Source organism: Jaculus jaculus, chromosome 7, assembly GCF_020740685.1.
Source record: "Jaculus jaculus isolate mJacJac1 chromosome 7, mJacJac1.mat.Y.cur, whole genome shotgun sequence".
NCBI lineage: Eukaryota > Metazoa > Chordata > Mammalia > Rodentia > Dipodidae > Jaculus > Jaculus jaculus.
Window position 1 is genome coordinate 137,084,394 of NC_059108.1, and position 14,931 is coordinate 137,099,324.

Below are 14,931 nucleotides of genomic sequence, written 5' to 3' on the forward strand. Positions count from 1 at the left end.
AGTCCACTGGTGATTTGCTTCAAGTCCTCCAGCTAACTAGTGTCCAGTTATGTAGGTCAATAGGTGACTAACTGTGTTTTGTCCTTAATTCCCCATTTGTTGCTAAGAAGTACTTTCTAGAGCTCACAACTTTTATGCTATGAGGCTACCCAGGAAGATACATTCTGTGTTAGGCCACATAAGGTGAGACCAGTTTCTCTAGGCAGCACATGACAGCTGGGTCATGTCAGGTAGATACTGGTAGAGAGATGATTAAGCATTTCAGAGTCTGAAAATAATGACTGGAAGCTAAACTTTTCCCTGCTTCATGTCGTATAAGAGCACTTGCATGACATGTAGTTGTGTTGGGCTTTTCTATGTTAAGGAACTAAAACTCTTTGTTTTTATCAGGGGACACAGAGTTGAACTGGACTAATAAGGGGCCATTTTTTTTTTTTTTTGTAGTCACCAATTAAATGAATAAGACTGACCATTTGCTGAATCTTTAGTATGGCATACCATATAAAAGCGTGAAGACAGATGTTGAAATGGTCCAGCTGATATTTATGAATTGTGGTATACAGTGTCATCTCTGAACATAGCATCAAGCAGGTCCTCTACTGAGCAGATTATCTTCATGTCACCTGGGATTAAGCTATCCTGATAGCTTCTCTTCCTTCTTGCAGGTAATGCTCTCTAGAGATGAACTCTGGACCCATGAAACATCATCTGCACGAGGGTTAAGTCAGCAATGTGCTCCTGTGTCATGGAACTGGAATGTCTGTTCAAGAAGACAGCCCCTTGTAAGTCCCTTACCACCGTGAAGAGTGTGGGGTCAGCTTACAGAGCTGTTTGCTTATACCCCTCTGAGGCTTGGCCCTGCTTATTTGGAGTTAGGTGGGAGTTTTCAAGCAGTTCATAGACATCTTGCATGTTGGGGAGACGCTGCCTCGTGTCTCGGGTCACCTTTTGGATCTGAATACCAGTACTGTTGTTTGGACAGACTCTCTGGTCCTGGTATGATTGAGCCTGGCGTTTACAGATGCCAACCTTGCTGAGTAGGGTGAACACATCCCTCTGGAAGGCCTTGGTGAAAATAGCGTAGAGGAATGGGTTGGCACAGGAGTTAAGGGGGTAGAAGAGAACCAGCAAGATTTTGGAGTTGCTGACAGTGATGAGAGGCTTGTTCATAAGTGCCGACAAGGCGTAGAATGAGATTGGGGCCATGCACATGAAGTCAGTGAAGATCAACACCGCCATCCGCTTGGCGATTTTGGTGTCTTTGTCCCGTGGGTTATACTGGGGATTTCGGACAGTGATGTAGATCTTCACGTAACAGGAGCACACAATGATGAAGGCAACCACATTGAGCAGAAGGACAAAGACAATGTAGGCCAGAGCAAGAGGGGTGTCGGTATCCATTGGGAGGCAGATGCTAACCTTGGCATAGCTGCTTATTCCCATCAAAGGAAGCAGGGCAAGGAGGAAACAGCAAAGCCAGCCTCCAGCCATGACGGTGTAGGCATGTCGGAGGCGAAGCTTGCGGTCCAGGCGCATGGCGAAGGTGATGGCGTACCACCGCTCCAGGGTGACGACGGTCAGTGTGTACACTGACAACTCGCTGGCAAAGACGGTGAAGAATCCGGCCGTGTTGCACCCAGGGCCTGTCTGCCAGTCAATGGCATGGTTGTAGTACTCAGAGTGTGTGTACAGGTCTACGGAGGCGATGAGCAGGAGGTATATCCCCATGCAGAGATCCGCGAAGGCCAGGTTGCACATAAGAAAGCGGGGCACCGTCAGCTTGTAGTGACTGGTGAGGAGAATGAACAGGACAAAGGTGTTGCCCAGGAGAGCCAGCAGGCTGACCAGCCACACCACGATTCTCAGGAACTTGTAGCCCATGATGTCCTCACATGGGTTGAACTCGTCTGGCTTCGGGGTACACACCATGTCTTCATTATCTCCGCACACGGTGTAATCATAGTGGCTGTCAAAGGCCTGGAGCGTCTCTTCCTGCGGATTTTTGAGTTCCTGGCCGAAACCGACGATGTCATCCTCTTGTTCTTCAAAGAAGATATAATCGTGAGAGCCACCGGGGGCATCCTGGAACTTGGAGCTTTGCTTGTAGCTGACACTGTTGCCTCCCAGATCATCTTCATAGTCCTGATAGACAGGGGCATTCAAGGCATTGACAGACTCTCTTCGGCGTAGGCTCCGGATACTGCTCTCGTTACACATTAAGGACTCCAGGACTCTGCGAGGCAAAGGAAATGGGTCACACGTGCCTAAAGTCTACGAACGGGTGCCTTCACACTCGGAAACATATGCACATTGCTTACTCAGATACACCTAATTCTTAACTCTTTTTCTTTTCTTTTCTTTTCTTTTCTTTTTTTGTTGTTTTGAGGTAGGGTCTCACTCTAGCCCACACTGACCTGGAATTCACTGTGTAGTCTCAGGGTGGCCTCAAACTCAAGATGATCCTCCCGCCTCTGCCTCCTGAGTGCTGGGATTAAAGGCGTGTGATGCGCCTAATTCTAAGGCCTGCCTCTCCTTCTTCACTGATTAGCTCACTTCTCCTTCTGTGACCAGAGACGCTGACCTTGTTTCTCTTCAATCACTTCACGCACAGATGAGGACCTGGGTTAGAACCTTGCCCCATTCGTGACTAGTTACCTCACCTTGGACAAGCCTGGGAAACTCAACTTCTCTGTTTGTAAACTGGGATGTGGGTGTTTAAAGAACCCATGAGAATCATCTCTCAGCTCTCAGAACAGCACCTGGGGCTCCAACACTGCCATCTATGCATTAGTTGTTCACGTTATTTCTTTTCAGAGCTCTAGAATCCACGTTCCCTTCGCTTCATTCCTGCCTCTATTCATTATTCAATATTTTCAACCTATGCTCTCTGTCAGAAGAGTCTTTCTTGATCTCCTTAAATGTTCAAACCCATGCTTAATTCCTTCATAGCACTATTGGATATTTTTGTCTTGTTTGCCTGTTTATTTTTCATTTTATCCACTAGGCTGTAAGTAACATGCAAGAAGTCCCTGTTTTCTGCTGCGGATTGGACAGTGTCAGGAATATAGGAGAAGCTCAATGGAAACTTGCTGAACAAATGAATGAATGGTCATAGCACAGGCATGCTCATAGAGATGGCTTACTTTCTTCTTGAGCTCATCAGACATACACCTGCCCTGTAGGTCCGCTCTAGCTATGTGCCTGTCCCTGGTCTTTTCCTACATGGTGCCACGAGGCATCAGTATATCATCTGGTGGCACCATCTCTATGCCATACTTGTTTGTAGCTTGCTGTAGTCATTATGCCCTTGATGGTCTCCTTGGCACAGCTGTTTACCTTTCCTGTTTGCTTCTGTTCCTACAACTAGGTCCTGACTTTTGCTCTGACTGAAAATAAGAGTGTAGGAAATCAACTAGTGCATACTTGTTTAGAAAACAAAGGAGCCTTAGGGCCAGGTTTTTTGATACACACCTTTAATCCCAGTGGTAGGAAGATCACTGTGAGTTTGACACCAGCTTGGCAATACAGAGTGAGTTCCAGGTCAGCCTGGGCCAGAGTGAGACCCAGATTGACAAAAACAAAATAGAAAGTGAAGGAGAAGGAAGTAAGAGGTAAATGAAGGTGGAGTTAGGAGAACACAAGATGGTATGAGACATTAAGGAGGAAATGTGCTGGGTAAAAGTGTAGGCACAAACAAGCATCACAGAAAGCATGCACAGACAAGACCCTTTTTCCTTTGCAGCCAGCTTATCACATAGCTAGATATTGAAGTGATATGTATCGTTGAGAGCCTACAACATTCCAGCCCATTTAATTCCAGGTGGTTTTTAAAAAAAATTATTAAAAATTTTATTTGAAAGATGTCAGGGGTTGGGGAGGAGGGATGAATGGGCATATCAGGAAATAGTGCCACTGCAAACAAACTCCAGAAGCATGCAGCACTTTGTGTATCTGCCTTTATGTGGGTACTGGGGGAAGTGAACCTGGGTCCTTTGGCTTTGCACGCAAGTGCATCTTAACTGCTAAGCCAGTTCTCCAACCCCCAAGTGTTTTTTTAATTCATCCTCTCATTTCATCATCTTAAAACCCATTATGAATTATCATTATCATCTCCATTCTCAAAGGCCCAAACTGCTCAGGTGGCCTGATGTATGTGATGTTTGTAAGCTCTTGATTATGTGGACTCATATCCATGTGACTGCTACAGAGTTGGACATGATCTAGTAAGACTTGTCTTCTCTCATTGCTTCCCCTCCCCCAGTGTTACTGACTCCACTGGCTTTAGGTCTTTCTGATCTGCAATCACTTTGCATCCATAGTCAGCAGGCCCCATGGAGTTTCTGTTCTTCTCGATGCTTCCTACTTTCCTCCTGGTTTTCAAGTCACATACATCCTTCCTTTGGTGGTTTATGTACACTATTCCCTCTCTAGTTCCATGTGTTTTTGAACATTTGATCTCAGCTGGTGGAAAATTGGGAGAATTGTGGAGCCTTTGGGAGGTGGAGGTTTGCTGAAGGAGGTGTGTCCTTGAGGGTAGACCTCGAGTTCATTAGTGCAGCTCACTGATTGTTGAGAGCTACCTCACTCAGATTACTTCCTTCCTGCTAATGTGGAGATGTGGCCCAGGTTTCCTGCTCAGACCTGCTGTGCGTTCTCTGCCATGATGAAACATCCTCTGGAGACTGTGGGCTGAAATAAACCCTATCAGCTGCTTCTAGTCGGAGGTTTTGTCCCAGCCATGAGAAGGTCATGGCAACACTTTCCAACCCCAGAAATGAATCCGACTTCTACCGGGGCCTCTACTCACTTACTGCTACTTACCCTCGGATTTTCTTCTGATTCTTAAAGGCACAGCAGTGGCTCGGATACGAAAGGTCAGCTCGTGTGAGGTGAAGGAAACTCAAGGGAAGTGGAAGTTTCTTCAGAGACCATGTGTTCTTTGCTATCAGTTCCCTCAGGTGTTCCAGGCCCTTGGATGGCAGGGAAGTGACACTGGTGTGAGACACATCTCTGATGCACAGAACAGAGCAACACGGACAGGCAGTGAGCAGCTAGCAGCTGAAGCCTCCCCATCCTTGGTCAGTCAGTCAAACACACCTACCTGATTAATGCACAGCTGAGAAGATGCTTCCTGCCACTGAATATGGAATCTGCATTTTTCACACATAGCCACTGGAAGGGGTGGAGTTGGCTATAGACTTTTAAACCAAGGACACAAGGAATGCTATTTTTAAAAATATCTTTAAAAATGTTTTTATTTTAATTACTTATTGGAGAAAGTGAGAGAAGGAGAGAGAGAGAAAAGAGCCATCTTTCCAGCCCTGTTTTTATTTTTTTAATTACAAAGAAATACAAGGCTGAAGAGATGGCTTAGTGGTTAAGGTGCTTGCCTGCAAAGCCAAAGGACCTAGGCTCAATTCCCTAGTACCCACATAAGCCAGATGCACAAGGTGTCGCATCTGGAGTTCGTTTGCAGTGACTGGGAGCCCTGGTGCTCTCTCTCTGCCTCTTTCCTGCTCTTAAATAAATAAAATATTAAAAAAAAAGAAATACAAAGCCTATGTGCTATCCCTATTTCTGCTACTGAGCTGCAGTGTGAGAAGGGTGTCATATTTTCTAGTTTGCTCTAATTTTGATTTAAAAGTTTCCAGTTAGGTGTTTCTGAACTTGCCTCATATTCAGGCACTTTTTATGATATGATGTCTAGGTTATTTCTAACACTAAGCAAATATGCTTGAGAAATTAGCATATATAAGCAACTTTCCAGCTGGTGAGAGTGAAGGGATGTCCGAACCTTGAGCACTGCTGTGAAGTGAGTGCTCTGCAGCCTTTGCTGTCCTCTGGATGCCTCTCTTAGCCACGGTGTCATCAAGGTCAAGCCATCTACCCCATGATTTTCTCATGCCAGGGGGAGAAAAGAGTGCTTCTTAGCTCATTTTCCTTACACTGCTGTCTTCTAGATACAGTGTGTGTATGCTCATCTGAAAGAGTTTATCTTTCCAAGCCATGTCTTTATCTTTCCATAGGTAGTCCCCCAGAAAACACTTTGGTAACCATTCCACTTATTGTACTGCAAAACATCCCAATAGTAAGTATCATAAATCCACTGTCTTGTATGAGCCCTAGCCACCTGCATTATTTCAGAATCTTTTGTGGTGACTCAGAGGCACACCTCAGTTCCTAGAACATTTTTATGAAGCAGATAGATGCTAAAATTTAGAAAAAGAACCCAGGCTCAGAAAGCCAAACATTGCATGTTCTCTCTCAGATGTGGATCCTAGCTATAAATGTTTGGACTTTTAGGTTATTTGGAATAAAACTCAGTGGCAGAGGCCAGTAAGCTAGAAAGGGGATAGAAAGGGAATAGAAAGGGAGGGGTATGGGATTTAAGAGGATGGTATTGTATATATGTAAGTAGAAGAACAGATTGCTGGGGGTGGAAAGACCTAAGTGAGGTCAGGGGAAGAGACTGAGTAAAGGAAGGGTGGGGGGAAAGCTAATCTAAATCTAAGAGGGTATGAGTAATTCATATAGAAACACAATTTTTGGACAGTGGAACACTCAGAAGCCATAGATTGTTACTAGAAAATTTTTAGTGCCAGGGATGGGACACCTTCCAGTGAGTAGTTGGCCAGAGAGGTCCCTGATACCCCCAAAACATTACAGGCCATTGCTGAGGCTCCTGGCTTCCCACCAGGAATAGATGATAAGACCTTATTGCTGAAGACTTCACATAGTTGGGCAGCAAGGTCAGTGAGAAACCCTGCAGGAGCTGAATTGAAAACCTCCCTGTAGACCAGCTGACAGAAAGGTGGAAAATGCTATGCTGCATGCAGTTCCATGGGAGAGAGAAATCACCAGTGTAGATAAACAACAGTGGACACTGCAAGCCTTAACTTTGGCCAGCCATGCCAAATGAGCCAACAGTTGCAATAGTGGCATGTCTGTTATGGGGAAAACCAATTGCTCTCTAAATGGACTAGAGGACTGCTCCACCAGAGGGAATACATGCCTGCTACTGAAAACCTACAATAGAGTAGTTATGAACCCTAGGGGTGTAACATCTGCTGGTGTCTAGCTAAATGTATATACTATGCTCACCAAAATGCCTGGTAAGCACTTCTCTTAATGTTCATACCCATATGTTACTCTTGCTTTTGGTTAGAGAATCTTCTCTTTTCAGATGGTGGTGACCTTGGGATAACACAGAAGGCATCATAGTGCTGAGAAGAAGTGAGAGAGGTGTGCTTAGCACTGAAGCATCTCTACCATACCTTCCAAGGCTCAGGGTCCATTGCAGAAGAGGTGGCAGAAAGAATGTAAGAGCCAATGGAAGGGTAGCAATCCTTACAATGTGCTCCTCCAGACATAACATGGCCTGGATATCCATGGTCTCGCAGTGCCTGACACTACCTACACAAGACCATCATAATAGGAGGAAAAGATCATGGTATCAAAATAAAAGAGAGACTTATTGAGAGGAGGAAGGGGTATGATGGAGAGTGGGATTGCAAAGGGGAAAGTGGGGAGGGGGGGAATTACCATGGTCTATAATTATGGACATTGTCAGTTAAAAAAAAAAAAAGCTGGGCGTGGTGGTGCACACATTTAATCCCAGCATTCATGAGGCAGAGACAGGAGGATTACCTTGAGTTTGAGGCCACCCTGAGACTACATAGTGAATTCCAGGTCAGCCTGAGCTAGAGTGAAACCCCTACCTCAGAAAAAAAAAAAAAAAAAAAAAGAAAGAACCAGGACATGTGGCATCAGAGACTCAGCAAACCAAGACTGGAATCATCACTGCAATTTGGGCCTGGTCTTGTCTGCTTCTGTGTGGCCTCTGGAGGTTTTCAACACAGACCCAGATGCAGTAACCCTCCGGGGACTCATAGGAATCTGGGAAGCAGGAATTGAGGCTGGGGATGGTCTGCATGTCTGCACTGAGTGTGTCCCAGGTAGCTTCTGGCTGTGTCCCAGTCAGGCTGATCAGGAAGTATGCTTGGGAAGGTGTAAAAAAAAATAGCTGTTGGAGAATGCATATATACTTTATGATGAAAATACCTGTGATATGATGAGAGTTTGGAATGGACTGATGCTCAATAAATATTCTTCCTCTCTCTCTCCAACTTTGAGTTATCTCAACACAAGCCAAAAGCAAAGGGTCCAGCAAATATGACTCTAGTTTAGATCTCATGTGTGTGTGTGTGTGTGTGTGTGTGTAAGCACATGTGCACATGTGTCTGCGTGAGTGTGTGTCTGTATGTATGTGGGTGCATGTGTATGTATGTACTTGTGGAAGCTAGAGGTTGACATCAGTGAGGTGTCTGCTTCAATCACTTCCACATTATTATTAATTATTAAAGACAGGGTCTTTCATTGAACCTGGGACTCCCTGATTTAGTGAGGATGGCTAGCAAGTCCCGGGGATCCTCTTTTCTGCCTCCCCTGTGCTAGAGCTGCATGTGCATGTGCTGGCCGTTTGCATGGGTGCTGGGGATCCAAATTCCTATCTTCATGCTTGTGCAGCAAGCACTCTCCCGATGCCATCTTCCTAGTTACCAGCCCAGGCTGTAACTTGTCGACGCAACTGCTTATCTGACAGCTCCACTGGAACACTCAGCCCCTCAGGTGCCGCCCGTGTAACGCGGCGTCTAGAACTTGGTTTGTGATCATCTATAGTCACCCAAACCTCCTTCTGCAGTTACCCCACTCATGGTAACTGGTACTCCTACAACTCACTTGCTCAAACTGGCAACCTTGGCATAACTCCAGCACGCTGAGCTGCTTCTACCAGCACACTTTTAACCCAGCAAGAGAACTGTGGCTGTGACTCACAGAATCCCACTCTGCCCCACGCCCAGTCACCTCTGGACCTGTGGGCTCTGAGCCCAGGGATTCAATCCATTGCACAGTGGAAGCTTCGATGAAAATTTAGTTTGGGTTGCTTGCATTGTCATGGGTGGCAGATTACTTACGGGAGCGTGGCAACTTGCCAGGGGCTGCTCCACGGAAGAAAATGACTCCCTCTCTCCCAGCAACCATTAACTGCCAGTAACCCATCGGGGAGGGATGGGGCCTCACCCATGATGGAATGTTGATGGGCCCAATCCTGGGTAGGTCTTGGGCCAGTAACCCCAGCTGCCATGGGTTCATGAGTGTGATGGCCATGTCATGTCTAGATGACAGTATTCCACAGCGGTGCTTATTGCCATTACCTTAATTTAGGTCTCAACTATATTTCACCAGAGTTTCATAGAAACTTCAGGATGAGTGCTCAGAAGTCTCATCATCTCATTTTAACACTTAAGAATAGGATGTGCTGTTACTTTCTCATTGTTATGACCAAATACCTAACAAGAGACAGCCTAAAGAAGGAAAGGTTTATTTTAGCGCGCAGTCCTGGGGATAGAGTCCACTGTGGCAGGGAAGGTGTGGCAGGAGGAATATGAAGCATCTGGTCACATTCCAATAGCAGTGAGGAAGCAGAGTGATGAATGCTTGTGTTTGGCTCACCTTCCTCCTTTGTATTCAGTTCAGAACCTCAGCACATTTAACTCTCACCCTACCTACCCACATTTTTTATTAGAGAGAGAGAGAATTGGCATGCCAGGGCCTCAGCCATTGCAATCACTTGCGCCATCTAGTGCGCACATGTGACCTTGCACTTGCCTCACCTTTTGTGTGTCTGGCTTACATGGGATCTGGAGAGTAGAACATGGGTCCTTAGGCTTCATAGGTAAGTGCCTTAACCACTAAGCCATTTCTCCAGCCCTTTCTTCATAATTTTAGAAGCTTTACTCTACTGTATTCTAACACCTAGTGTTGCTTTGGGTAAGTATGATGCCCTTCATGGTCTCTGTGTGCTGGTCATTGTTCTAATTGAAAGGAAATGTATGTGTGTGTGCATGCATGTGTGTGTCCATGTGTGCACATGCTGGAAATTGCATAGGTTCTTACATATTTTTCACATAAACTTTAACTCAGTAACATCTCCAGCTTGATGATCTTCTTATAATGTTCTCTTTATCTGTAGTGTAAGACTTTGTGATGATTTCTAATGATAAGGTTCTTTTCCCATTCACTGTGATGGGCACAGGGATTGGAGACCCTTCAATCTGGAGACCTCCAGGAAATGTTCAACTCTCGGCAATTTTCTTATATTGTTCCCAGGTAGCTTACTCCTTTTGTTTTTTCTTTCTCCTGCCTGGAATTCCTAGGAAGTTGAAAAGGAACCTCTAGCATTCCTCAGAGATGGTTGCATCTTTTGTGGAAAGGTTCTCCTATTGCTTTTATTAAGTTACCTGGTAGAATTACTTCACTGCAATGGATTTTTAATTTTTTAAAAAATATTTAATTAATTTATTTGAGAGAGAGAGAGAGAGAGAGAGGCAAATAGAGAAAAGAGAGAATGGGTTTGCTAGGGCCTTTAGTCACTGCAAAGGAACTCCAGATGCATGTGCCCCCTTGTGCATCTGGCTTAGGTGGATCCTGGGGAATCGAACCAGGGACCTTAGGCTTTGCAGCAAATGCCTTAACCACTAAGCCATTTCACCAGCCCTGAATTTTTAATTAAAAATTATTTACTTGCAAGCAGAGAAATAGATGAAAGAAAGAGAGAGAGAGAGAGTGGAGAGAGAGAAGAGTGAGTATGGGAATAACAGGGTCTCTAGCCACTGCAAAGGAACTCCAGATGCATGTACCACTTTGTGTATCTGCCTTTACATGGGTACTGGGGAATCACACCCTAGTTGCTAGGCTTTGCAGGCAAGTGCCTTATCTGCTGAGCCATCTCTCCAGCCCCTCAATTTTTGCTGGATGAGAGCTAGCACTCTTTCTGCTTTGTTTATTATAGTATCTTTGATACTTAGACTGGAATTTACTCAATAGACATCTCTGAGTACAGTTTATCACATGCAAAAGTACACTTCTGGACTGGAGAGATGGCTTAGTGGTTAAGGTGCTTGCTTGTGGAGCCTAAAGACCCATGTTTAACTCTCCAGATCCCATGAAAGCCAGATGCACAAAGAGGAGGCAAGTGCAAGATGGCACATGCCCACTAGGTGGTGCAAATGTCTGGAGTTTGATTGCAGTGTCTAAGTCCTCTTCTCTCTTTCTCCCATTAAAAAATAAGAATAAAAAAAAGCACAGACATACAAGGAGTACACTTCTGAGTCCCTGTCCCTCTGGTGACAGAATATGAGAAGTTACCCTCTGTGGAGTTTATGGGCATAGGTTTAACTACTTTTCTTAGTGAAAAGGCAAAGAAACAAAAGAGCCTGAGTTTGAAATTCCAGTTATCTGGTCTCCAGATTTTCCACTTACTAGGAGTCCTTTAGCCTTTGTGTATTTCAGTTTCCTTGTCTTGAGTTGGCAGAAGAGCAGCTGACAGTGTGTTATCCACACACCTGCTATTATGATAACTGCTGCTTATGATAGCTGTGTGTGTGTATGTGGAGGGTGGGGGAAGGAGATGTCTCCTTAGGATTATTAGGTCACTAATTGCTTTGTGAAAAGTTCTTTGTTCGCTGCAATGTCTTTAATTCCTTCAGGTTCACTTGCTCATTATTTTTCTCTTTGGCCTTGGTTTTGATCTTCCATGCTACAAGTCTTCTTTGCCTGGCTACGCATTCATAGTTAGGGTTGAGCTTTTCCACAGGCAGACTGCTTAGAGCAATTGTGAAGGAGGTTGGCCATTCTCTTATTGGACTCTAAAATGTCAGGTTATGTGTATCTTTTTTTTTTTTTTTTTTTGCTTTAGAGTTTTCCAACTTTTTTAGAAAACAGAGTTGAAATTTCAAGCTTAGGAGGGAGCTATTTGGATGCCGATATTTTAGCATGACTGTGTCAGAGGTCTAATGTTTCCAGATGTTGACCTTCAGTTAATCCTTTGGCTTTAGTTCCATGTCTCACGTCTGCCTTGTAGACTCCATTCTCTTTACTAAATAATCCTGTGCAGACTCCATTCTCTTTACTAAATAGCTCTGTACAGACTCCATTCTCTCTCTCTTTTTTTCCATAGCACAATCAATCAGTATAGTGAAATTACCAAAAATTATGAGAGAAGTGGGAATGGACTGGTCAACATCTTCTGGGGTTGAAAGGGTCCAGAGCCTCATAGGCTCTCACTAAAAGGTAGATTTCTTCTTTCTTTGTTGGTTCTTTGAGGCAGGGTCTTGCTCTAGCCCTGCCTGACCTGTAATTCACTATGTAGTCTCAGGCTGGCCTCCAACTCACAGTGATCCCCCTACTTTCTGAGTGCTGGGATTAAAGCATGTGTTACCATGCCTAACTAAAAGTAGATTTATTTATACCTAAAGATGCAAAGAAGAGGCAGGAAGGGAAATATTGTTCTTCATTTTCTCTTCATTCTTTATTACTATTTAGAAATGTTTTTACTGATAACCTTCATATATATATATATGTATATATATATATATGTATATATATAAAATCTGTCTTTAGAGTCATCTTTAAGGAGGATGCTATGTAACAAGTGCTAGTGAGTGAAGACAGTAGCTAAGAATTTACATGATTTGGACTTTTTACTATTTTTCAGGGGTTCACAGGCAAAAATTCTTTGCTTCATCTTTTTCTTTTTTTGAGGTAGGGTCTCAGTCTAGCCAAGGCTGACCTGGAATTCACGATGTAGTCTCAGGATGTCCTTGAACTCATAGCGATCCTTCATACCTCTGCCTCCCAAGTGCTGGGATTAAAGGCGTGCGCCACCACGCCCAGCCATTATTTTTGATCATGGTAAAAATTTCTTAATCAAACAATTAACTGTAGAAAAACCACATCACAAAAATATTCTGGATTTTTAAATTATTCTCTTAGAGATATAAAGTATTCCTAGCAACTTTTTGGTCTGGCATATTTACTTTAACATGTTTTTTCAGAAAGATCCCCAGATATAACTTGCATGATCATTTGAAGTCAGCTGTAGGTGGAGATGCCCAGTATTTTGCCAAACTTTTCCTTGGTTTAAAGTAAAAAAAAAAATCTTTGGAGGATGATAGTGGTTGCACATTTAGATGATTAAGGAAACACATTTGCACGACTCAGGATCTTCACTCAATTCTGTTGTCTCTTTGCTATGAGCAGGTTAGCCCTCTGCAAATGACTCCTCAATCGTTATAAAAGGTAACCCTGTCACTGCAGATTGCTGTGAGTTAATTTGTTTTTCAGCTGGGCGTGGTGTCACATGCCTTTAGCATTCACAAGGCTGAGGTAGGAGTATCCTTGTGATTTCAAGGTCAGTCTGGGCTACAGAATGAGTTCCAAGTCAGTCTGGGCTAGAATAAGACTTTACCTCAAAAACCCACCTCTATTAGTTAATTAATTAATCATTCTTCATGCCAGTCATTATGGTAGTAAGAGGTACTACTATTTAATGAATCAGGATTTGTGGGCGAGCCCAGACATGACTCCTTTATTCTGAGGATTCCTAGGAATAAAATGACGGAGGCACACACACATTTACAGAAATTGTTGATGCATTGTCAGAAATTACAGAACACAGACTGGTGATCAGTGTCCTGTCAGTGGCAGAGCTATGGTGGAGATCTTCCTCCCCACCATCACAATGCCTGTGCTCCTGCAGGCTCTGGCTCTCTCTAAGGCGCATTGCTTACACTACGTGACTTCTGAAACTGTGCTCAATTTAGCTTATGCCCGGCTCACCCTTGGAATCCTTGAACTGGCCTTAACACTTCTCCACACAGCAACTGGGCCCATTCTGGTTGATGGGGCCATCCTGGACAAAGGCCCGGCCAGGTTCTCAGTAGTCTGGTGTCAAGTGACTTTAGCAGGTTCATATGAGCCACCGAAGAAAGCAGCAGCTCTGGAAGCCACCACTGAGAACCTCCATGGAGCCAAGAACAATTCTGCACAAGTTGACTGCAAGGAACCAATCGGAGACATTGTTTATTTTCACTCCAGACTGTACCATGCCGGGGAAGACACAGGAGAGGAACAGGTGTGCCACGCTCCTCCGGCAGCTTTATCAGGAGCTGCCTTCCCCTGGGGTACTTTTGATCAATTAACTCTAGAGAGGCTGTCCATGATGGTGGCTGTGTGCAGTATCACACTTTGAACTTGTTCAGGTTCTCCCTGCACATAAATGGGGGATCTCTATTGTTATAAAATAAACTGTACTCTGGCAAAAAACAAATCTAGGGTCAAAGTCACTCATCCTTTGGTCTTATACAGACATCCAACTGCACACAATGCTAGGAAGATAACCATATAATTAAAAAAAAATTGTGTGTATGTGTGTGTGTTTTGTGTAAGAGAGAGAGAGAGAGAGAGAGAGAGAGGGAGGGAGAGCGCGCCATGGAAGTTGTGGAGGTCGGGAGGCTAGCTGTCTCCTCCCGCTTTGTTTGAGACAGGGTCTCTCCAGCTGTTATTGTTTGCCCCTGGGAAGGTCAGAGCAGCTGGCCTGCAAGCTTCAGAATTCTCACTGCACCACCCATTGCTGTAGGCTTCTTAGGATCACAGATGCACGATCCACTTTGTTTCCAGCTCTCTGTGGGGTCTGGGGATCTGAAGTCTGGTCATTGGGCTTGGGGAACAAGCACATTTAACCAGAGTCATCTCCCCAGCTCAACTGTTTACTTTTTTCTTCAAATTCTACTCTGATCCTCTTGCAGGGTCTTTGCTGGGCTCTGGAGGTGTGGGTGTGACTTAGAAGGTTGATGTACTTGGGTCGTTTCCTGGGCAAGTTGACTCTCAAGCTAGGCTCTCCGCTAGATCTTGGGTTTTCAAATCATTTCATAGTCAGTGAGCAAGGCAGCTTATAGTTAACCGCCCCTCCACCCCACTGTATGCCCAGGAGGTCTCTAGATAGGTGCTCCCATAGCTCTTTTCAGCAGCCCAGACAGGAAGACAAGAGTGCCAAGCGGATCAGTTTTCAGGGCATGGGTCCCTTCCTGC

General features: G+C 44.6%; 1 protein-coding gene across 2 annotated transcripts in view; it reads right to left on the bottom strand.

Annotated features, from left to right (window-relative positions):
* Nucleotides 1–393: 393 nt before the first annotated feature.
* The window catches only part of Tshr (thyroid stimulating hormone receptor), a 126,224-nt gene continuing 111,686 nt past the window's right edge, over nucleotides 394–14,931 (bottom strand). For both annotated transcript variants that reach the window (XM_004649366.2, XM_045154535.1), the window contains 2 exons: nucleotides 4,822–5,010; nucleotides 394–2,233 (listed from right to left, as the gene is read on the bottom strand). In XM_004649366.2, the coding sequence (XP_004649423.2) occupies nucleotides 820–2,233; nucleotides 4,822–5,010 (1,603 nt within the window). In that variant the 3' untranslated portion in view covers nucleotides 394–819. The remainder of the gene's footprint in view (nucleotides 2,234–4,821; nucleotides 5,011–14,931) is intronic.